This window comes from Pleurodeles waltl, chromosome 11, assembly GCF_031143425.1.
Source record: "Pleurodeles waltl isolate 20211129_DDA chromosome 11, aPleWal1.hap1.20221129, whole genome shotgun sequence".
NCBI lineage: Eukaryota > Metazoa > Chordata > Amphibia > Caudata > Salamandridae > Pleurodeles > Pleurodeles waltl.
Window position 1 is genome coordinate 433,645,078 of NC_090450.1, and position 25,932 is coordinate 433,671,009.

Here is a 25,932-nt window from a genome sequence, read left to right on the forward strand (position 1 = left end):
GGGATATGCAGGCTACACCACCTTTTGTGTCACTGTCTAGAGAGGTGCAAAACAGCCAATCCACAAACAGGCAGATTCACAGAATGGTATAAGCAATAAAGTGCCTACTTTCTAAAAGTGGTATTTTCAAACAAACAATTTAAAACCCAACTTCACCAAAAAATTTACTTTTAAATTGTGAGTTCAGAGGCCCTAAGCTCCACATTTCTATCTACTCTCAAAGGGAATCTGCGCTTTAAGGATATTTAAAGGCAGCCCTCATGTTAACCTATGAGAGAGATAGGCCTTGCAAGGGAAAACCAAATTTGGCAGTATTTCACTGTTAGGACATATGAAACACACTAGAATATGTTGTACGTTAAACATACACTGCACCCTGCCCCTGGGGCTACCTAGGGCCTAACTTAGGAGTGCCTTACATGTAGGCAAAGGGAAGGTTGAGGCCTGGCAAGTGGGTACACTGCCAAGTCGAATTGGCAGTTTAAAACTGCACACACACACTGCAGTGGCAGGTCTGAGCCATGTTTACAGGGCTACTAATGTGGGTGGTACAACCAGTGCTGCAGGCCCACTAGTAGCATTTGATTTACAGGCCCTGGGCACCTCTAGTGCACTTTACTAGGGACTTACCAGTAATTCAAATATGCCAATCATGGATAAACCAATCAACAGCACAATTTCTATAGGGAGCAAATGCACTTCAGCACTGATAACAGTGGTAAAGTGCGCAGAGACCATATACCAGCAAAAACAGACCTGAAAAAATAGGAGGAAGAAGGCAAAAAGTTTGGGGATAGCCCTGCAAAAAGGGCCATTTCCAACACTGTCTTAATGAGGAGTGAAGAGGCCTGCATTGAGAGAAAAGGACACAAGCTGTAGAGGAAAAGGCAGGAAGTGGGCTGGGTAGTCAAACTGTTTGTCAAAGAAGGAAGGACAGCAAGGACAGGACACAAGCTCACCCCGACTTCCTGCCACCCCAGCCAGATGGGAACCCCAATAATTAGGTTAGAAGAGGGGCTGGAAGGAGTGTGTTAAGGAAATTTAGCCACACCAGCGGGACTGCTTAGCGAGACCCTAACCTCCAGCAGAGAGTTTCTCTATTTTGGATTTTAAAGGAATAGTGCTTTCTGGGACAAGAATATGCCACACTTTGGAGTAAGCTGTCATACTTCTGGATGTCACCCTACACCGCAATGGTCAGGGGTTTCCCCCTGCCTGTTGCCCAGGAACACTGGATGAATATGGGAGAGATGCCCTGCAACTCAGATCCCTGTCTGTAATGACAATTAGAAGAAGGACTGCCCTATGGGAAACCTGGCCTGCACCCCACAGAATTACACTCTGAACGACTGCACCTGCTTCACACTGTGGAACTACAGCCCTAAGGACTTTGCCTTGCTTCAAGAAGTGGACTCCCTGAAAGCGACAGGTTAACAGAGTTCCACCTGCACCATCTCCACCAAGAAGAAAACACCTGAACAGCCTCCAGTGGACTTTTAAGGATATTGCCAGGCACATACGGAGAAACAGTCCCAATATCCCAAGGACCATCTCAGAAGCTCTAGAACCTTGGATTGATGCTGTGGACCCTCAAAGGCCCAAAAATAAAGTCTGAGGAAGAAGGACTGCCCTGCTTGACCCTTGGACTGCACAAGAGAAGACTACACTCTTAAAGACTGCACTTGCTGCACACTTTGGTCTTCATCCCAAAAAGGACTTTGCCTGTCTTCTAAAGGATTAAAGAGTGGACTCCCTGTAACCAAGAGTCACCTGCATCACCTCCTGCCAGAACAGCCCAGCTGGACATCGTTCAGTGGACTTTTAAGAATTTGGCTAGATGTATTGTACTAGCTGTAGTCCCAAGGAGCAACTCAGAGGTTCTGTTACCTTGGATTGTAGTTGTGGACCACTATCCTGCATCAAGAAACACTTCTGGAAGTGTAAAAGTGTTACTTCGCAGCGGCTTGAACTCTTGACTATGTGCAGGTCCAGTACAACCCTTTTAATCCTTTGAGCGATATTTGCTTCTAAGAATTAGTTTTATTTTTCATCTTTAAAAATCCATATCTCTGGTTCCCTAATTGGATTTTTGATGTTTTGGTATTTTTATAAATTTGTGTGGCATTTTTATTCTGTTTTGTTTCTTATTTATTTAATACATCGGTGTTTTAAAATGCTTTACACACCTGTCTCGAACGCTAAGCCTGTCTATTTGCAGCCAAGCTACCAAGGGTTAAGGAAAGATTCATTTACTGAGACCTTGACTGGACCTAATGTGTGATTGTGGCCTTATTGCTAGCTGTAGGAACCTACCTGGATCTACTGATAATCCACCTTCCAATATTTGGTGTTCAGTGGTGAGAACAGAACATGTGCTTAACCACACCATAAATCAATTAAGTCTAGATCTTTAAAAATCCTCTAAATTGACCAAGAGCAAAAATTGATTTTCGAATTTTTGAAATTTACTATTTTCTTTAACTACTTAATTTTTAGATTTTTTTTAAAAAAATGTTCTTGTGTTCAATTTGTGCCAAAGAATGTTTTGTGACCCAAAACTAGGATACCATGGACCTTGACCTGGCAGACCTGTCCAAACTCACAGTAGCTGAGCTTGGGGTAAAATGCAGGTCCAGAGGGCTTCTTAATGCTACTAGGGTTAAGAATGCAGGAATGATTAGGTCCCTTAAGGCCTGGCCACAGACAGTTCCAGAGGGTGAAAGGCTGGGGGGGGGGGGGGGGGGGGGGGGCAGGGGGCCTTGGGGAGGATGAGGACCTCCAGCAGGAGGACGATGACATGTCCAAAACTTCCAGTACCAGGTTCATACTTACAGCCAGGGGAAGCTTCCCCACAGAGGAACCAGAACTGTCCCGTAAAGAAAGACTGCTTCAGGCTCAGTTGGCATCCATAGATAGAGAAGGAGAAACTGGAACTAGCCAAGAAGAAATGGGCAAGGGAGGAAGAGAAAAAATTGTGGCAGCAATAATGAGGAAGATGCTGAGATGTCTAGGTGTGGTAAGGTTTTATCCCAGGTTTCCCAAGGGAATAGTTCCCGTGTATGTAAAAGGGGATAACATTGCCAAACGGCTGAATGCATTTGAAAGCGCCCTTAAGATGAGAAGGGTCCAATCTAAGTATTCGGGTTTACTCTTGTGGGAGTTGATCCTAATAGCTGGGCGGGTCAGGTTTCTCACCCTGGAGGGGATGAGGCAGAATCCTACCCACAAAGGAGAAAATGTCTAGTCAAGAAATGTGGTGTTAATCCAGAACAGTACAGGGACACACAGAAAGATAACACACTAGGTTGGGTTTATAGATGTTTCAGTAAACGCACCAGAGGGCTGAATTAAAGGTAACCAGGTGATTACTTATAGGGGGCTCTATAATTTAATTCTTAAAGAGCACATCCTGACTCATTGTATACAAGAGCAGTTATGTCAGTATCTAGTGGGCTCAAAATTGTCTGGTCCCAGGGAACTAGGGGAGACAGCTCATGAGTGGGTGAGAACCTGGGTTTTTAATCAGCACCATGGGAGAGACTCCATGGTAGTGGGGGTAGGCCCACAAATACCAAGGGAGGGAGATGGTAAGCCAGTCACAGAGATTCCCAGAACTCTAAAAAAAGGAGGAAAGTAGATCCCACCCCAATTCTGGTGAGCAGATGCAGGGAGAACCAGGGCTTAAAAAGTACTTGGACAGCAGGGTGTGTTTTGACTGTCAGCAGTCAAGTCACTAAAGGGGTGACCCCACCTGTTCCATGAAAGTGGGTAGCATTGGTCTATCCAGTGGAGCCACAGAGGGGGGGGGTCCTCAGATGAGGCAGTCCTCATACCATTGGGCTGGAAGACCAGTCCAGACGGTAAGCTGGTGATCTCTGAGGCTGGGGGTAGGTAATGTAATGTTTATTGAAATATCAAAACATAAAATCTCAGTCAAAAAAGAATCACAATTAAAAGGCAAAAATTACAGGTACCACACTATAAAATACATCTTTTACAACAATACATAATCAAAGAAGGATGGTCAAATAGTTGGTGTAAACTGTAATTGAGAGCACTCCAATCTATAGAACTGACTATAATTGAAACCATGTAAAAAACAATTATGCTTGAAGCTGGGCTAGTATCCATGTGGAATGCTTTGTAGATTCCAAGTCTCCTGTTATGGATCATCCCATTTATATACTTTAAAAATGTCTACAATATGTAGATAAGACCACCAACAGATAACTAATGTGGCGCTTACTGCCACTGTGGATATATCACTTTGCAAATTCATTAGGCATCAAACACTGGTAATAGTAATCCAAATAACAATGCTAAATAATAATAAAATGTCATGCTTCGAGGCCGGGCCAATAGCCCTGTGTAAAACATTGCATATTAAAAATTCTCATTCTGGGCAATTCCATTCGAGTGCCTTAAGGGCTCTACTATGGATGCTACATCGTCATTAAACTTTGATAATAATAATACAAAAATGAGAAAATTAAAACTTTATGTTTTGAGTCCAGGCCGATAGCCCTGTGCAAAACATTGCGGCTAATTATACTTTTTCTAAGCCTTCCCTTCCCAGTGCTTTAAGGGCTCTGCAACAGGTAGACCAGGCAACTCGACAAATATATGGCAATGGCACTTACTACCACTGTGGAAGTGTCACTTTTACAAATTCTATAGGCATTGTCACAGTCATATAGAGACATATTTTTGCAGAGTGAGATAATCCATTTCTTCCCAGGAGCCATATATTTGGGACAAAAAAAATAAAATTTTCAATTGATTTCTCTCCTAATTGGCACAGTTTGCATTTGTTGTCTTCTAAACTATTCAATGACCACCGATCAGTAAAAGCCTTTGCAGGTAGGCTACCATATCTGAACTGGAGGAATAAAGAGCAGCCATAGGTAGGTACGGGCAGGTCAAAAAAATGTTCAGCCAGTGACTCCTGCTTGACAAATAAGAAATTCCATTGTTAAACAACCCAACCTACTCCTCTGGGATATCCGATCAATTACCCTTTCCCAGTATCTCAGCTTGACTAGCGTGGCCGCCTCAACAGGGATCAACTTGGGGTTCCCCCAAAACTGGGGGAAGCCCAAATCGGCCCATGCAGATTTAATTTCCCGCAGCCAACTGACCTTATCTAGACAACTCGAGTGCCCTAACAAGTCTCCAATTTACTCCCTAAAAAGTTCCAATTCCTCTGTCTTTCAGAGACAGATCCAATATAAGGGGGGCTTCAGGGCTACATGATCTGTAATATTATTCAACCCAAGATCCAGCCTTAAAGGTATTAATGGATTGCCCTTCCCCAGCCTTGAAATGTGTCTAATAAAATTGTTTTCCTTGACTTTTAAGATGTTCAGATAGCTGTTAAAGCCCCATAATTCTGCTTCATATAGGGCAGCTCCCCTGGCCTGGGCCTTATATATTTCCACAATGGGGTTTAATGGAGGACTTGCTGTAGTTCTAGCTTTGCAGCCCAAAGCTCTCCCCTCTATGACATATTACAATGGCACTTTTGCTAATATGTACGTCTGATCTACCAGAACGCATCAATCTAATCCCCAGAGAGTTGATCTCATTGACTCTTCCTAGATTAACAGAAATCATTGTTATGCTATGTAGGAGGCTGGCCTGGCTTATAGTGAGTACCTGATGGTACTTACACCTTGTGCCAGGTCCAGTTATCCCTTATTAGTAGAATAGTAGTGTTCTAGCAGCTTAGGCTGATAGAGGTAGCTATAGCAGAGCAGTTTAGGCTGAACTAGGAGACATGCAAAGCTCCTACTATACCACATATCATATAGCACTATATCATAAGAATCACAATACTCAGTGTTACTAAAAATAAAGGTACTTTAAGTGACAATGTACCAAAAATATCTCAGAGGATATACTCCCTTAGGAGGTAGTAAAATACACAAAATATACACATGAACCAGAATCAGGTAAGTAAACAGTTAGAAAAGTAGTGCAAACACTGTAGAATACAATAGGATGCAATAGACCTAGGGGCAACACAAACCATGTACTAAAAAAGTGGAATGCAAACCACTTAGGGACCGCAGGCCTAGTGTAGTGTGTAGAGGGTCGCTGGGAGTGTAAGAAAACACTACGGGTGTCCAAGATACCCCACCCCAAGACCCTGAAAAGTAGGAGTAAAGTTACCTTACTTCCGCAGGAACACACTAAAGTCGTGATAGGAGATTCTGCAAAGACCACAACAGACTGCAAAGACAGATTCCTGGACCTGAGGACCTGCAAAGGAAGGGGACCAAGTCCATGAGTCACGAAAGCGTCTGGGAGGGGGGGGGGGGGGTGGTCAGGAGCCCCCTAAGCCCCGGATGAAGGTGCAAAATGGCTGCCTCTGGGTGGAAGAAGCTGAAGATTCTGCAACAATGGAAGATGCCAGGAACTTCTCCTTTGCACAGAAGATGTCCCACGGCGTGCGTGAGGATGCAGAGTTGTTTCCACGCAGAAAGACTGCAAACACACCTTGCTAGCTGCAAAGGTCGTGCTTGAAGAAAATGGGTGCGGCCCAGGAAAGGCAAGGAGCTCGCCCCCCTGGAGGAGGAGACAGAGGGGGCACACAGCAACACAGAGGCCACGCAGAAGCAGGCAGCACCCCCAGAAGCACTTCAACAGGCGTTCAAGAAATCGTAGCACAGCGGTCGTCTTAACACTACAAAGGAGGGTCCCACGAAATCCGTGGTCAACTCAACGAGCTGAGCAATGCAGGACGGAGTGCTGGGGACGTGGGCTATACTGTGCACGAAGGATTCCTTGCAAAAGTGCACAGAAGCCCTAGTAGCTGCTGTTCACGTAGTACACAGGATTACTGTCTGGCATGGGGAGGCAAGGGCTTACCTCCACCAAATTTGGACAGAAGGACCACTGGACTGTCGGGGTCACTTGGATCCAGCTCCTCTGTTCCAGGGACCACACTCGTCAAGATGAGAGGAGACCCAGAGGACCGGTGATGCAGAAGTTTGGTGCCTGCGTTAGCAGGGGGAAGATTCCGCCGACCCATGGAGATTTCTTCTTGGCTTCCAGTGCAGGGTGAAGGCAGACAGCCCTCAGAGCATGCACCACCAGGAAACAGTCGAGAAAGCCGGCAGGATTAGGCGCTACAATGTTGCTGGTAGTCGTCTTGCTACTTTGTTGCGGTTTTGCAGGCGTCCTGGAGCAGTCAGAGGTCGATCCTTGGCAGAAGTGCAAGAGCGAGAGATGCAGAGGAAATCTGGTGAGCTCTTGCATTCGTTATCTGACGATAAACCCACAGGAGAGACCCTAAATAGCCCTCAGAGAAGGACTGGCCTCCTAACCAGGTAAGCACCTATCAGCAGGGGTCTCTGACATCACCTGCTGGCACTGGCCACTCAGAGACCTCCACTGTGCCCTCACACCTCTGCATTCAAGATGGCAGAGGTCTGGGACACACTGGAGGAGCTCTGGGCACCGCCCCTTGGGTGGTGATGGACAGGGGAGTGGTCACTCCCCTTTCCTTTGTCCAGTTTTGTGCCAGAGCAGAGGCTGGGGGATCCCCGAACCGGTGTAGACTGGTTTATGCAAGGAGGGCACCATCTGTGCACTTAAAAGCATTCCCAGAGGCCAGGAGAGTCTACACCTCTCAGGCCCTCAACACCTATTTCCAAAGGGAGCGTTTGTAACACCCTCTCTCAGAGGAAATCCTTTGTTCTGCCTTCCTGGGGCTGGGATGCCCGAACCCCAGGAGGGCAAAAGCCTGTCTGTGGGTTGGCAGCAGCAGTAGCTGCAGTGAAAACCCCAAAGAGCTAGTTTGGCAGTACCCGGGGTCCATGCTGGAGCCCCGGGAATGCATGGGATTGTCACCCCAATACCAGATTTGGCATGGGGGGGGACAATTCCATGATCTTAAACATGTTACATGGCCATTTTTCAGAGTTACCACTGTGAAGCTACATATAGGTATTGACCTATATGTAGTGCACGCGTGTAATGGTGTCCCCGCACTCACAAAGTCCGGGGAAATTGCCCTGAACAAAGTGGGGGCACCTTGGCTAGTGCCAGGGTGCCCTCACACTTAGTAACTTTCACCCAACCATCACTAGGTGAGGGTTAGACATATAGGTGACTTATAAGTTACTTAAGTAGAGTGTAAAATGGCTGTGAAATAACGTGGACGTTATTTCACTCAGGCTGCAGTGGCAGTCCTGTGTAAGAATTGTCTGAGCTCCCTATGGGTGGCAAAAGAAATGCTAGATCCCATAGGGATCTCCTGGAACCCCAATACCCTGGGTACCTCGGTAAAATATACTAAGGAATAATAAGGGTGTTCCAGTGTGCCAATCAGAATTGGTGAAAATGGTCACTAGCCTGCAGTGACAATTTTAACAGCAGAGAAAGCATAAGCACTGAGGTTCTGGTTAGCAGAGCCTCAGTGATACAGTTAGGCACCACATAGGGAACACATTTAGGCCACAAACTATGAGCACATGGGTCCTGGCTAGCAGGATCCCAGTGAGACAGGCAAAAACAAACTGACACACAAGTAAAAATGGGGGTAACATGCCAGGCAAGATGGTACTTTCCTACATATGCTAGCTTTCATCTTTTTCTTTCCCTAACAGCAAATCATCAGTTTTGTTTCCCTAACCTTGAATTCAAGGTCAAAGTCTTTACAGAACAGGCAGAATTGATCAACTAAGTTCTGGAGTCCCATAGGTGATTTTGCCATGATAATAGTATCATGTGCATAAAACAGCCCCGGAATTTTCCAACCAGTCAACTGTGGTGAGTCATTGATGCAATTATTTAGGTACTCAATGCAATTAATGTACAAGAGAAAAAGGGTTTGGCAAGAACACAGACTGTAACTGGAACTGTGAGTTTGCCATCCCTGTCACATCTGATTCGGGCAAAAGTGCCTTCGTGAACTTGGATAATTAGGTTCAAAAGTCCACTAGAAATTCCCATTTTACTCAGTGTGTACCACAGCTTACGTCTAGGGACCAGGTCAAAGGCTGCACAGAGATCAATGAAGGCAACATATAGGTTCCCTCCACCGATATCCACTGTCTTCCATCTAACTGCCATAAACCTCATCATTTGATCGATTGTACTAACTGCAGGCCTAAAACTGCCTGCAAACTCGAAATGGCCTCGCTCTCCTCGATCCACTCCTCCAAATGGTTCAAGATCTGCTTAGCAAAAAAAAAAAAAAAATGGGAGTTTGTCTAGCAGACATATAGGCCAATAATTGGATGGGTTGCTAGGATTTCCCTTCTTGTAAAGGAAAACTATTTTTGCACCTTTCGATGTATAATGAATGGGCGCACCTGCAGCCACTGCATTACATGTATGGTGCCCATATCTCAGGGTTTGACTTATAGAGATCACCTGGTATTTTGTTGAGGCCGGGGGCTTTGCCCTACTTAAGGGAGGATATTGCTATCTTGGTCTCAGCTAAGGCAAACGTAATTGAAGTGCACTCTCTTCCCTGCTTCCACTCCTCTCTATAGGATCAAGTTCGGCTCCCCCAGAATAGCGCGCACCAAAGTGTTTAGCCCACTAGTCAGGGAGAATTGATGACCCAATCAGAGGCTGAGATTCCCCACTATCGTTTAAAACCAGTTTCCAAAACTTGTTAGCGTCCTTATTTCTTGCTGCCTTTAGAAGGGCTGTCCAACGCTTTTCTTCCCAACATCTCCGTGCCTTAAGCATCTCCTGCCTGTAATTTGTTCTTGATTGTTTAATCAGATCTCTAATTACCCAAGATCCATCAATAGCCTGTTCTTAGCTTCTCTACAAGATCTGTTGTACCCTCTATCATTTTGAGTACTCAATCAGTATCCTTCCCTCATCTGCAACATGAGTTCCCACTTAACACTCGGTCTGTTCTTTGTCATAGTAAGCTGTCAATCAAAATCCCTTGAAACAGGGGTCCCATTTACGGGTAGCAAATTCCTGGTAGTGAATACCAGTGGATCATGGTTGATTTCCTCGTGCTCCACTACCGCCATGCCATGTCTTCCATATGACCCCATAAGCATATATCTAATAGAAAGTAGTGAATATGACTCCTACATATCCTTTGTCTAAATGTGGGAGAGGGATTTACGTCTGAGCAAGAACGCCCACTGCATGCTCGAAGGCCATGGACAAGTGTAATATTAACAATCTGGAGTGCGGCCCTAGTCAGATTATGTCCTTTACTCTTCATTAATTGTGGGATGCCCCATACGCTGTCCTCTTCCCAATAGAGCTCCTGTGCCAATGAGTAAGGCTCAAATGTAACATTAAAATACCCCAACAATCAAGATATAATGGGCACTGCTTCTGCTGGCTAACATATTGTCCAAAACATTTAAGACTTCGGATTCACACCTTCTTCCAACACTCCTACTGTAGATGTTTACCAGTATTAGTGGTTGCTCCTTATGAGTGGATAGAACTAAGCTCTGTAAGTCAGCACAGCCCAATTCTAATTCTCTCACCTGGCACTTAAGGGAGCCCCTAATTCAAATTAGTAGACCCCAGAGGGTCTACCGCAAGACGCTCTGGTCACCGGGACTCAGTAGCTCTTTAACCCTGGTCTGTACTTGGGCTCCGTAGCCCATGTTTCCTGAAATATGTAAATCTTGTGCTCATCAATGAAACACCCACAATCTGGGATGGACATTTTGGCTACTAGCCCTGCTATGTTCCAACTGATGATTTTAGCTAGTTTCCTGGACATTGCTTGTAATTGTACCATTGGTAAACCCACTGTTCAGCCTAAGAGCAAGCATCACCAGAGTTAGGTGCATCAATTGCATCAAAAACTACCTCCGACACCCCTCCTCCTGAATAAACTGATGGCCCGTGTTTGGCCTCAACTTTGAGTCACTCCACATCAGACAATGTGGATGGAATCTTCCTACACACAGTCTGCTGGAGAGGTGGGTCTCCAGTCTGGGCACAAGAACTGACAGAGCCTCTTAAACCAGTTTCCCACCCCTTAATAGGAGAGAAGCCTGTGCAGGGATAGAAAGTCACGAGTCTGCACAAAAAAAGCCCCCTAGACAGCGGGCCAATTTTGCAACAATTTGAGAAGATTTGGTCAACTATGAAAGGAGAATAAAAATTGACAATAATACAGTCCCCTTCACAGAACTTCCTCAACAAGTCCACCCAAGCCACCCTCCTCACCATTAATATTCAGGATATGTTTGACAATGGAAAGTTAGCATTGGATGACCTTATTTTTCAGTACTGTGTAAGTTTCTGGGGTGTTTGTCTGTAGACTAGATATATTAGCCATTACTGCCACAAGGGGGCCGGCCTCGGGAGGGAAGTGTAGAACCTCATGATGTTTGTTGCTATTTCCTGCCACCTTCTGGATACTTGCTACCTGGTGATTAATAGTTGCCCTGTAATACCTAGCCACTAGGTTGTTACCACTTTCTCCTATGTTATTGGTGGCTGCAATACCAACATGGCATTCCCCCAGTACTTGACTAGGGCATCCAACCAAACCCTTACTCACAGCCAGTCCAGCAGTAGCTTCATTGTGGGCAAGGTTACAATATACTTCTAAATGTAATGAGGTCCCCTCTTGGCATGACAGAGCCCCATCCTGTATTCTAGTTAATGTAGGATTTCTCTCACGCTGGAGCTGTAGGGAGGAGGATGGGGGCAGTGAATCGTTGGTCTTAAATAGTTGTATGACCTCCCCCAGTTTCTCTTCAATGGCTGTTAGTCGATTCTCAAAAAGATGCAGTCTTTTGGCTACCTCTTCCACAACACGCTCCATTATTAAGGTAAGTTAGTCAGCTGGACCCATCTGGGCCCATTCGACCATTCCACTTTTAGATCCAGAGCTAGGAGCACTGACAGTAAGTGCTCGTTTGTTCTCAAGGGAATTTTCACCTCGCTTTCTTTTCCCTTTAACGACTGGAATCTCTATTGTTCCAGCCAAAATGCCAACAGGGGCTCAGCTATAGATAGGTTAAACAAGCAGGTGGCACAATCCTCCCAACGACCATCTCGTTTCACCCCCTGTTGATTAGCCCTTGGATCTAATTGGAGTTATAGCAGTGACGGGGATGACAAGGAAGAGATGGCTAGGGGAGCTGCAGTGGACAGTCCTGATTCAGCAGATTCAATCTACTTTTCCATGGCTCCAACTGCCTTTTGTAAGAAGCCATCTAATGTACTGTAACCCTCAAAACTATACTGTAATGCTGCTGTCTTCCTTTTGCCCATTTTTCCCATAGTTCTGTAGGCGGTGCAACCAACTAAAACCTCGGTCCTTATAATGCCACTGACTGATTGATTACCACTAGAGTCTGCAAACCAAACTGTCAAGGTGAAATGCCACTTAATGTAGATGAAAAACAGCTACAATATTAGCGGGGTGGACTAGCCCAGGGTCATCCGGACGATGATAGGTGAAGACGGGCCCACTCTTGGCCTGATCTTCACCCTGGCGCGTCCTGTGCATCGGGCAACGCTGCCTCCTTTGAAGCGCCCAATGGCACCAACAACCACAGCTCGTGCCGCAAGAGGTGCTGGGGGCTATAGTCCTCCGGGCTGTTGGTGCCTCCCGGCAGTGGGCAACGCTGCCTTCTTTGAAGCGCCCAATGGCATGAACAACCCCGGCTCCTGCCGCAAGTGGTGCGGGCGTAGTCCTCCGGCTCCACCCCGGGCTGTCAGTTGGGGGTAGGTACTGTCACTCCTTTCAGGTGAATGGGACCCCTACAACTGTCGAGAGAGAACAGTGCTAGTCACACCATGGTGAGTGATAGGATGGTGTCCCCAGATCAGTATGTGCCAGGAGAGACAAGAAGTTTAAGGGTAGCCCCAGGTGAGATCACACCCAAACCTGTAGCCATAGTGCCCCTGAAGAGCCCTCACCCGCACCAAAAAGATCCTGGGGAGCCAGTCCATACAGTTAGGAGACTTGGGCCCAGAGAGAAAGGGAAATAAAGGAAAGATAAGCAGCTCTTAAAGAGAATTTCAGTGTTCCAAGGGCCATCTGATCCAGTAAGGGTGAAATCCAAAGTTGGCACTATTAAGACTTCACCTGACCACAAAGAAATCCTGAGCAGTCAGGCAGCTGTTCAGCAGCAGGGTGTTGTCCCTGCGCTGACAGAAGGGAAAGTGGAAGAAGGATGAGGTAACTGCACAAGAGGTTCCAGGGACCCACAGCTGCCCCTACAGCAGCTCCCACACATCAGTGGAGAGCTTAGGGTGTGATTCTGGATCCCAAAAACTGTCAGTAGCCTCTGCAGTGTGCTGGTCTTCATGGCAGCACTGTGCCTGGCATGGGAGGCAGACCCCCATAGCCAAAATTAAGTTAGGCCCCCTGACCCTGCTGGTCATGGTTGGGGTGCTCAAGTGTTGGGTAACCTCAGTGGATACCTCCACACCCACCAAGATGAAAACAGCTGAAAGGCCTCCAGCAGCTGTTTAAGGATTTGGCCAAGTGCATGGTGCGAAATGTAGTCTCAACATCCCAAGGACCATCTCAGAGCTGTGGACCCTCAAAGACCCAAAAGAAACATCTGGAAAAGGACTACCCTGCAGGACCCTTGGACTGCACAAGAGAGGACTACACTCTTCAGGACTGCACCTACTCGGCCCATAAAGGACTTTGCCTGGCTTCTAAAGGATTAGGGAGTGGACTCCCTGTAAATGACCAGTATAAAGGAACTACCAAGAGTCACCTGAATCAACTCCTGCCAGAATAGCCCAGCTGAACACAGTTCAGTGGACATAAGGATTTGGCCAGGTGCACTGTGGTTACATTGACCCCAATGTAACAAGGAGAAACTCAGATTCTGGAACCTCTGGATTGGGGATGCGGAGCACTTTCCTGCATCAAGAAACACTTCTGGAAGAAACTGTAAATGTGTTACATCGCAGACGGCAGGAACTCTTGACTATGTCCTGGTGCAGCTCAACCTTTTCTTAACCCTTTGAGCCCTACTTGCTTCTAAGCACTAGTTTTACTTTTAATCTTTAGAAATTCTTATCTCTGGTTCCCTACATTGGATTTTTGTCGTTTTGGTGTCATTTTAATCATAAAAATGTAAGCTATTTTATATAAATTGGTGTGGGATTTTTATTCTGTTTTGTGACTTACTTATTTAACGTATTAATGTTTTTAAATGCTTTACATACCTATCTCCTAAGTTAAGCCGGTCTGCTCGCAGACTAGCTACAAAGGGATAAGCAAGGATTAATTTATTGAGACCCTGACTGGACCTTGTGTGACTGTGGCCTTATTGCTAGCTGTGGGTACCTACCTGCATTTACTAATAATCCATCTTCCAACAAGACAGCAGAAATGACACTGGAGATAGAAAATGGCACTGAAAAAGTGTGAATGGCATTGAAAAAGGGACAAGGGAGAATAGCAATGGCCCAAGTAATACATTGGTAGAGGAGCACAATGATTTTGTGAAAGTACTACATGAAATGCAAAAGGTTCTTAATGTGACTGATTGCTACACTTGTGGATAGCTTCCTTCAGTCACAAGGCACAAACAGGCTTTCCTCAATGTGCCATTAACAGGGTAGGACTCTTAAATTGCAATATGAGAGCAATTTCTACCTTGTGGGACTATTGTAGCGGTACCCAATGTGTTAAACATACTGCACAACAAATGATCTGAGACCATCATGCCCAGCACAGCTAATCTATGAATTCATGTTTTATAAAGAGTAGAGTAGATTCAAATCAATAGAGAAGGACATGATCACAACACAAGACCTCCAATGCCCATCGTCCACATACCCTAAGGAAGGACCATTGTGGTTTGTCTGGGATGGCACTTATAACATGGGTTATAGTAAGTGCCAATATTATTTCTCTACAGCAGAAACAATGCAATGGGCTGGTAGGGTGTGAGAAAACAGGGCTGATTGCAGAGGCCCCATAACTTTTTGCCCCCATTTTCCTCTTTTTGCTGGTGTTTTCCTGACTTTGATGGTGCCCTGGGTACTGCTAACCAGTCCCAGGGCCTGTGCTCTGTGTAAAATGGATATGCAAATTAGGCTAATTATAACTGGCTAAGTTAACCTACCTATAAGTCCCTAGTATATGGTAGGGCATGTAGGTTTAGGGACCACAGCATAGGTGGTGCACACCTAGGTGCACTGCTGAGGTGCCCAGTGTCATTTTAAAAGCAAGCCTGCCTTGCTGGCTGCTTTTAAATTAAAGTTATATGCAAATTCCACTTTGGAATTAAAGGTACTTCCAAAGTCTTAAACTACCTTATTTTTACATATTGGTCACCCCTAAGGTGTGCCCTATGTGCCCCTAGGGCTGGGTGCCATGTAACTATAAGCAGGGACTTTATAAAAATAGATTTATAAGCCCTGGTGAGGTAAAAACAGCCAAATTCGTTTTTCCCTCATTGAAGTAAATGGCCTTCATAGGCTAGAATGGGCAGACTTTATTTTAAATTTTAAAGTCTCCTTAAATGTTACATACCAAGAATTTGGTATCAAATTGATTGTTGTAATAAATCCCACAACTTCCAGTTGTTGGATTTAATATAACTTGTCCAGGTAAAAAGTTTAGACATTACCTAAAAAGTTGCCAATTTCAGCTCTGCATTGTTTTTGCTGCTGTGCTCTGATTGGCCAGCCTGCAGCAGCTTCTGCCAGGCTGCCTTGATGAGGTGTGAAGTGGCCAGGCTTCACACAAAGGAATGTGCTTGGGGGAGAGAATCTCCCCTCAGCAGATGGTGAGGCAGGAAGGGGGAGGGCTGCCAAACTGGTCTTCAAAGGCAGAGAAGGACATTTGCAGCACCCAGCAACACCCCCACATCCTGCAACCCCAGACAATTAGGTGCCCCCTTGATTAGATTAGGAGAGGGCAGGAGAGGGGTGTGTTTATGATTTTTAGCCACACCAGTGGATGGGCTCAGCCAGATGTAACCTCCAAAAATCAGATTCATCCATGTTGGATTTTTAGAGACTGTTGCCTTCTGGGATGGATTTTTGCCACACTTCCCAGGAAGTGGTCATCACAGGGGGACGACCCTGTCCCTGATTGGAGAACCAGGGCCCCCCTGCTTTTCACCCAGGAGCAAGGATAAAACTGGCAGACCGGCACCCACACCTCAGATCCCCTCCAGAATTCAACAAGAAAGGAACTTGAGGAGAAGAAGGACTGCCCTGCTGGACCCCTGGCCTGCACCTGGAACCTGCACTCAGAAGGACTGCACCAGCTGCACACTTGGGCTTCACCACAAGAAGGACTTTGCCTGGCTTCAACTGGTTCAAGGAGGGACTCCCTGTTTGCTACAGGTGACAAATTGCTAAACCAGAGTCCCCTGCACCAACTCCTGAAGAAAGCGACCAGCTGACCACTGTCCAGTGGCCAAAAAGGAGTTTGCGCCAGGTGCATTCTGGGAGTTGAAGTCCGCACCCCCCCAAGGACCATCACAGAACTTCTGGACCCTTGGGGTGAGCTGTGGACCCCAAAAGAACCTTAAAAGAACATCTGGGTGAAGCCCCAGAAGTTTGGAAAAGATTTGAGAATTTTTGGAAAAAAGCTCCAGAGAGGGACCGACCCGCCGCGGAAATTCTAGCCGGCTTGCCTCAACCGCGACCCGGCCTGACTCCGTGGTTCGTCCCGGTAAAGAAAAACATCCAAAAAAGAGACTAAGTCCGAACGTAAAAAGTTGACCGGGACCTCCCAGCCATCGTATCCGAGAAGGGCTCCATGGACGTCAGATCAAGATCCAGGTTTACCCCGGTCGAAGGATTTTCATCTCGAAAAAACGACTAAGTCCGAAGGTAAAAGTCTCCACCGAGGAAACCCACATCGCGTATCCGGACAAGGGCTCCAGGAGGTCGGATTCAACTGGCAGGTTCGTCCCGGTGAAGAAAAACTTAAAAATAAAGACTAAGTCAGAAGGTAACTTTTTAACCGAGGCCTCCCACGACCTGAAGCCGAGCAGGGCTCCATCGCAGTCGGCCTGAAAGTTTGACTTTGCCCCGGTCGAGGTGCAACCAGATGACCCGATTGGCGCTTTTTGTTTCTAAGCGCTAGAAAAGTAATAATTCTTTAAAAATTCATATCTCCGGTTCCCCTGAACCGATTTTAATCGGTTTTGTGTCATTTTAAAGATAAAAATATAAACTATTTTTATAAATTGGTTTTGGATTTTTAAACTGTTTCCTGTGTTTTATTTAATTACTGTTTTGTGATATTTGAATGCTTTACACTTTGTCTCCTAAGTTAAGCCTTGACGCTCGTTGCCAAGCTACCAAGGGTTGAGCTGGGATTAATTTACTGAGACCTAACTGTACCTAGGTGGAGGTTAGTGGCTTGTTGCTAGGTGTAGGTATCTACCTGCCCTACCAATAACCCATTTTCCAACATAGGGGAACTGTGTATATATGTGGGAGGGGATCTGCCTATTGCTGGCTTCCACCCGATTGGAGTGGAGTTGCTACTTAGCCTATTTGGTACCACAGGTCTCCCTCAGAAATAGGGAGTATGTCAATAAAAAGTACAAAGAGCGACAGAATAATGTGCGGGGTAAAAGAGATGTGGAAATAGCAGAATTACCAGGAGATACACCAGAACAAGTGGCTGGGGACATAAAGGGTTTGATGACTTTCTGGGGTCAATAATGAATTCCAGAGAGATTAGGAACCTGGGCGAGTACTGGAAGCAGTGATTAATTACACTACTACTGTGATAGCAAACATGACCCTAGAGATGCAGGCTATTAGACTGGTATCTCTTCATAATAGGATGTTTTTTTGATGTTCTGCTCGCAGAAAAGAGCGGAGTGTGTGCAAGATTGTGGGGTCAGAGTGCTGTATGTACATACCAGACACCCACCTACTGTAATGAATGTGTTGCAACACTTACATTCCTTTGGGAACTTAGTCCATCATGATAAGGAACAATAACAGACTAGTACTTTGGTATATTGGGATGGTTTTGTTGTGTAGCCATTTTAGCTATTTTATACACGTTATTTTAGCAACCTAGGCCAGCAGCTGTGCACTTTAACCTCAATATATTTTATTCAGCTTTGTTATATTATTTTGACATTAACCACATTTGCGGTCTTGTTTTATTTTCTCTATCTAGCTTCCTAGCCTAGGTCAGCACTGCGTTCTTAAGACATTTCTTTAACTCTGTGCTTTTCTCAAGGCTGCAGTATGATAGGTTGCTGGCAAAAGTGGTCCGTTTTCGCTCCAATGTTCACAGAAAGATACATACTCTTACATGGGAATCCTTTGTTGGAACATCAGATATTTTATTATAAAAACGCTAATTTTGACCCATGTAAATTAGAGGGAAATTCCAGCCAATGACCACGACTGTATGCTGATCGCTTAGCTACATCTGATTATGTAGACTACAGGCCTCTTGCAGGAGGGGTGAGGGATGATGTCTTCCCAGGGGGAACCTGGTAGGCAGAATTAGTGCTTAACATGCTGTGCTCTAAAATAGCTTAGGTAGAAACTATCCCAATAGAACTTGGTGACAGTATGGTAGCATTATTCTTGTGTTTTACTCTCCTTGTCACAGTTTTAATCTTATTGTGCTTCATTGACCTGGTTATTGCAATACATGCTTTATTATCTAAGATGCAGTCACTTCAATAAAACCTTATTGAACTTTACTCTGCCTCAGATTGTCCTTACATATGTGAGACTAATGTAACTGAGAGAAACCGATGAGACCGAAGTGACCACGATTCCCCTGAGGAGTCATATATGTCATGCGCCCGGTTGCCCCAATCATCCCTACTCTTGGGTTAAGATGAGGTACTGCTAGTTAGGCAGTACAAACCCGGATTAGGCCGACAGGTGTCACATGGTGCGAGAGCAGACTCAGTCCCCTGCAGTATAAGTGATTCTGCCGCCCGAATACGGTAGTCCCATTAGGATAATGAGAAGCTACGCGACAGATCAGGTCATGGGCTGGACAATCCTCAAATGGATAGTAATACTGGTAGTAGGATTGTTAATGGTCGGCTGTTGTGTACAATGCCTGCCCACTCTGATGAGTACCTGTTGCGCTGAATTACAGCCGGTACCCACGCAAATTGCTATGACCAATGCGATGATAAAGCAAGATGCTGCAATAGAAGAACTGCAAAACAGAAATTGATTGAGTAAGCAATATAACTGATTTCTGAAGGATCAAAGGGCGGTTTGTAAAGAATAAAATATATATGAACCATTGTTCAACCATTCTGAAATAGTATTAATAACAATAATAATAGCTGCCTGAAGACTGTTTTCATAGTATTCTTGTGTTTTTATAAAATATGGGCTTGGCAGAAGCCAGTTGACAAACTTTAAAGTTTCCATTCTGTGACCACAAACGCCAAGAATGCAAGGGCACACATGTAAATCTGCCTTATTTTAAGAATGCTTAATTGGGGCATTGGGCCTTGGAAACTAAAACAAAATAATTAGTTACCGGCCACAGATTTACTTACAAGATACTCGGCTGTGACACTGGAATCTTCTAGTTGCTGACTGCTTTCAAGTTCTTGATAAGGGCGACCTTGCAGCTACAAGTTGTTAATGATTTAGCTCGGCTATGTAGCTACATGTGTGATCAAGTATAAAAGGCTTAACGCAACACCAGTGGGATGAAGCACTAAGCAGTTTGCTCGGGTACATGTTTCCACTTGTGTTTAGGGCATATCATTTTTGCTCTTTATTTTAATACAACGATAATGTGCTGTTTATTTTCTTTGTCATAATCATGCATTCACACTGGCAGACCACCTCAGAACCACTTCCAAGGGTCCAGGACTGGGGTGGCACCACTTGGCAGGGTAGTCTCACTGATGGCAGAGCCAGAAACAGCCTGCCAGAACTCTCTAGTAATCAACTGCTGCTTTACCACAGTGTTCTAATAAGTAACTAGAGTGTTAACATTTTGTATTAATGACAAAAAATTGATACACCTCAAAGCCACCTTGATGGATTCCCAACTATAAAACTAAAAGAAGTCCCTATGGAAGATACTACAGTAAATGAAGAAATGATTGAACTTCACGTAAATGTTCCAAAGATGGCTGCCTGAATCAAAAAATTAAAACATAGCCCAATGATAGAAATGTGGAAAAAGCTTAAGTGCAACAAATAATCAAGTGATTAACTGGATGAAAAAAAAATATATAAATAGCAACTAGTTTAAAAGCCCTTTGTTGCTGCTAATTGAGAACTCAGAATATGTCTTCATTTTAGATTTTATATCACTAACCATGATTTCTAGGAAAAAAGAACCCCTTTATTTAGTTCATGTCTAAAGGAAATATCTTAGGCTTTACAGTTTTGATTCCATCGAGATGATTTCAGGTGTGCCACTCTTTTGTCATAAAAACAGAATGTTAGCACTCTAGTTGTTCATTAGAACAATTTGGGGAGGGAGCAGGGGGCACGGACTTGAACAAAAGAGGGCAGAGGGAGGGGAGCAGGTGCAGAGGCAGTAAACTGACCACGCTGGGCAGGTTGAGGGGCTGTGGCAGCCCAATGGACAACATAGGGCAGGCAGGCAGGAGGGGCACTGGCAGCACTGCTGGCAGCATGGGACGGGGGGAGCAGACAGAGGAATGGGCTGTCAATGGAGGGAAGGGGCAGCAAGTAAACCACAGAAGAATGGCATGCAGGGGCAGCACAATGGACACTACAAAGCAGGAGGGAGGGGCAGGGGCAAGAAGGACAAAGGGGAGATAGGCAAGAGCAGGAGCATCAAGCTGACTGGGTAGGGCAAAATGGGAAGGGGCAATACTTTGTCAACAGAGGGCTGGCGGGATGGGGCAGGGGCACAAATATGGTGAACAGAGGGCAGGTAGAAGGGGTAGCAATCTACCCACAGCGAGCAGGCCAGCTTGGGCAGAGCCACACACAATGGACCACAGAAGGCAGGAGGGTGAGCAGGGGCTTGCACGTGAAGAGAGGGCAGGGGATGGGGGCAAGGGTAGTGGTATCAATCAGGCCCTGGAGGACATGCCGGCAGTGGCAGCTAATGGACGACGGAGGGTGGGTGAGGGAGGCAAGGAGATGGACAGAGAAAGAGGGCAGGGGCAACAAGCTGACCACGGAAGGCACATGGGAAGGGCTGGAGCACACAGACTGAACAGAAGGTAGGTGGAAGAGGACAGCTACAGCAAGCAGATTACAGAGGGGTAGCAGAGCTGAGGTGAGCTGGCCACCAGCAGGGTGCTGGCCTGGTCCAACCTTCTGTTGAGAATGGCCAAAGGCTGAGGTCAGTGGGGGTGTTTGCTGAATATGTTAAAAACAATCCTAGACGTTCATTAAAAAAAAACAAAGGTTAAAACGACATCATAGTCTGGTATGGTAACATGAGCTTCCTTAACTTCATAAAATCAATGATATTCACTGAAACAACAGTGGTTAGGATGACAGGCAAGTTAATAATATCTTAGCTTACATTAAAAAACCCTAATTCACTGAAAAAAACAAGATTACAAATAAATATTATAGTTAGTTGTTGAAATGAGTTAAAAACAAACACTTAAAAACAATACAAACAAATAAATAAAATAGTGAAATTAGCCAGTTATAGTTCATACAGCTAACTACTAGCCCCTGCCATGCACTGCTTACCACCTCATAAATGAATTCACTCAGTATAGTATAGTACGGTATAGTATAGTATGGTATAGCGTGTTGTGGATGTCTGCTTAGAATAATGCACATTATTAGAGCATTCTTGAAGTGTGGGAGGGTGGTGAAGGCCAATATGGCTAAGGAGATAATTCCAAGAGAGCTGACAAAGCTGCTCAAAAGATTTGACGAGGCTCAAAGAGGGTATTTATATTGCTGTTTCATGGCTTTGAGGACATCGAGCTTAGCACTTGAGCAGAAATCTTGTTTCTAAAATGGGAAGAGATAGAGCAGGATTGTGTTGTCGACCACTGTGAGCATCTTGCATAGCATCCGGATTATGATTGCAAACAAAATGATCAGAGGTCACTAAACTGGGACAGGTTAGCATTGGGCCAAGCAGGTTAATATGTGGAGGCAGAGTTTATATTCTATTGTTGAGGATCCATTTTAGTTCCTGCCTGGGCACAAGAGATAGCTTACCTTTTAGCTTGCAGACTTGTTGCCCTTTTAACCTGGTCCCCTTTTACCTATTTTCGTGTTCTGTTTTATTCTATTTAATTATTTATTTCTTTAATGTTTGCTGATGCTTGCATTTTAGAGAAAGGTTTTCAATTTCCAAATCTGTTGGTATTCTGAAAAAGCGTACTTATCAGTGATGGACGTGGGTAATCTCATCATGCTTCTTTTGTTCTAAGTTGATAAGAACAGAATGTGAACATGTCAGGTATTTGTTATTTAACTGCATACACAAGTTTGCGTACACAATCTGATGTTTAGGTAAATACTCGCATCAGGATTCCTCCACAAACGATAACACGTGCCCTATAAAGAGGGTTTGACCAGGATACACCATCTAGACTCCACCCCGCTTTGCAGCGAATAACAGCCTTGTGCCGCTTCGATTCCTAATCCAAAGACTAAGGGGCCAATCTCATCCCAAGGTAACGGGGTTGGGGGCATTTCTCATGGACACTGTATTGGCAGGTTAGGCTTATCATGCCCAGCTCTCACTTTAGGGTAGGGTTTAGGCCTCATTACTAGGAACTGCACATTTCATGTTATTGCAATATGTTGGTGTTTTTCATATTTACCACTTTTATCCTCACCATTATGCTTCTTTTATTTCTCACTGTCATCATCATCGCAGCACATGCATTTTATTGTAGATTGCAGTCTTTTCAATAAATATATTGAATACTGTCCTGCATCTTCTTCATTGCGCGTGTGTGTGAGTGTAAAATACTTATTTTTAACGAGAGAAAGAAGGTAGGATTTGTTGGATCACAACTTCTCTGAGCAGTCTCCATAGTCCATGCGCTTGACTGACTGAAACCACCTTTACTACTTAGGGTTTGGGTGAGGTACTGCCAGAGAGCCAGGAAGTTTGGGATGACAGCTTCTAACTGGTGAAGGAGTGACTCAGTCTCCTACAAACAACAGGGTTGCAGCCCCTAATCCAGGCGTCTCGCGGAGAGGCGTGAGTCATTCACGACACTATCAAGAGAAGCAGAAGCATATTGCTGGAGGCTTACCAGCTGGCTGTTTTAAAAGGGAAATCGGCTTGTGACTGGTGTAAGGGTAAGAAATTTGGGTGTTTGGAAAGGTCTGAATTTTCTTACTAATGAGAAGTTTTAAGATGGCTGCCTTCATGGAGGAGATGATGAATGATTCCAGCTGTATGCTCCTGTTAAATAGATCCTCTAAGCTCCTGGATAAGGTGCGGCCACAAATATGCCAGGAAAAAAGCATGGCATGCCAGACGATCCTTGGAGAGAAGGAGATCAGCACGCTGGAATGCCAGCCAGCATGCACCGTCAGTGTGACACACAGCTATTTTTAATAGGAACAGTGGAATAAGGCCAAGAACGTGAAAATGTACCATGTTGGAATAGAAATGGTACGTCATCAAGAGAAGTACTGAAATGAAACAGGAGTTGGGGGAGCAAGATGCTTTACTGGTGGAGATAGGCAATGTCAGCTATGAGAGCAAGGAGCACCATAAAGCTGGAAAGGACTAGTTGATTTAAAGGCATAAACCTCTCAGTCATGTCACACGAAGATAATGACTTGTATGAACCAGACCACCCGAACTGTACTTAGAGCTTCATTAATAACTGATGCTCTTGAATTTGACAAGTCCACTTTTCTCTTTGGCTTTAAAATATTGCCTGCTGCAGAGCTTAGTGTAATGTCATGCAACGGATTGAAATAACACGTATTCTAAGAAAAAAACAGACATTCCAACCATGCCCCTGGCCTTCAAGAAATGCTTAGGTCTTTCGGGTTGTTTCAACAAATGATTCCCCATACTTAGGACATTAATCTGGGAAAGACAAACAGAGAGGAGAAATAAAGTGATGGAAGAAACACTGCTGGAATGGGCATTTTGAGTGCAGATCCTAAGAGGATGCCCTTCCATAGTTAGTTAATACGCAGAAAAACTAATAGTAAAGTCAAGAAACCACAAGCGGTTTTACTATTTTTAAACCCACCTACCTGAAACTGAATTAACGGATGATTACCAAATATATATTCCAGCCTTCCACTGACTTGCAATACATAGTCGCTCAGCTCTATCTCTTCATCTTCTCTTCCATGAAAAGTCAAGCGTTTTCGGATTGCAAGCTCGTTCACTTTGATAGGATTCATGTTTGGAGATACTTGGAAACTGAATACATCCTGATAAGCAGCAAAAAGAAAAAAAAAACACCAATGAAAAATAGATTCATAGAGACCTGCCAAAGTATCAACCGTTCCAACCATATCCTAAAATCAGCTGGTGTGTCTGAAATGTAACTAGGAATTACTTTGTTTACCATTAGGGAGGAAACTAGACCCCACAGTCTTTACATGTGCAACGTCTACACAGAGATACAATATACACACAGAATCATTCAATCGTTTCTATTAGTCAACATGGTTTCCAAAATTAAGAAGTATTTTCAGTAGTAAGTTTTAAAGTCATCCTCTTGTTAAGGAAAAAACTAACAATGTATACTGTTAAGAAACCCAAAAACGAGTAGTATGTATAATTCAACCTAAGCAAAGTTATTCCAGGGGCTGCAATTTCTTAAGTGCTATAGATTCTGGTATTAGTAAAAGGTTAATTGAAAGGCTTTGCAATTCAACGTAATTTGATCCCAAAAGTTGCAAAGTTAAGTTTCTAAAACTTACATAGCCATGAATATGCTGGTACAGAAAAGGATAAACAAGCTTTTTAATGTGAAGGGGCAAGTGACTTAAATAACTACTTTTGTGCTTACTAGTCAGAGAAGCACTGAGATGATCCAGGATGATGAGGAGCGGGATACTTAGTAAGATGCAAATTTTTTCATATTATTAGTGCCACTTCTACTAATCCTGTCTACTATTCCCATCTAAAAAAAGATGAGCAACTAATTCAGAGTTCAGTAAATACTAGTATGCTGCTGCAGCAACAGCAGAAAATAATTGACTATATTTCTTGCAAGGTTGCATCCAAACGCAGAGTTAATCTTTCTGAAGATGTGCGCCATGAACTTACAAAGTACTATCACCAGAACCTCGCTGTGCTCCATAACTTATCACCTAAAAACATCCAAAACCCTCTTACTCACTAAAGTGAATGAATAAATAATAAAGGACCATGTGAAGGGCCCAAGCATTGCCAGCAGTGGAGCTCAGAGCCAAGCACAACCTACAATAAAGAGGCATTAAGATCCCCAGCAGCACAACCACTGAATCACTGTGAACTACTCTTCAATACACTAACTGTACACTAACTGAAAAGACAATCTTCAGAATAAACAACCAAGTAAAAACCCTTACCTCTGCATTGACATTACTGAAAAATTTCTAATTTTGCCTTTCAAGAGAAGAGCCTACTGTCTCACCATCATCTTCTCACATGGGCGAATCACAAAGCAGAGGCATGCACAGTGATAGCAATTTTTAGACTTACATATAAGCTATCAGCAACTACTCTGTGCCCCCTAACAAGTTAAACTCACTGATTCTACCAGAACGGCTAAATATGTACACATGTAAAGCTTTGTTTTACCCTGTAAAGGCTCATCCTGTGTGCCAATTTCAGGAGCTGTCCCCCTCGCACCTTTCTCATTCAGTGGATACATCTTATGGAGTCTACCCACTACGGCTGAAAAGACACAGAAGCATACCTATGGTAATTGTCAGATGCTTGGATCTCCTTTCAAGCCTAAATGCTGCATCCCAGTCACCTACTCTCATTAGCACACCAGCACTTCATATAGAGTCCACCTTCATGACTGAAAGCACACAGACACATAACTAAGGTAATCTCCAGGTACTTCTATAACTTGATTTATACCAATTATC

At 44.5% G+C, this 25,932-nt stretch overlaps 1 protein-coding gene across 4 annotated transcripts in view; it reads right to left on the bottom strand.

Moving 5' to 3' along the window:
- Window positions 1-25,932, bottom strand: part of PIK3CB (phosphatidylinositol-4,5-bisphosphate 3-kinase catalytic subunit beta) — a 1,042,661-nt gene that overhangs the window by 554,667 nt on the left and 462,062 nt on the right. For all 4 annotated transcript variants that reach the window (XM_069213799.1, XM_069213795.1, XM_069213796.1 and 1 more), the window contains one exon: window positions 24,094-24,276. In XM_069213799.1, the coding sequence (XP_069069900.1) occupies window positions 24,094-24,276 (183 nt within the window). The remainder of the gene's footprint in view (window positions 1-24,093; window positions 24,277-25,932) is intronic.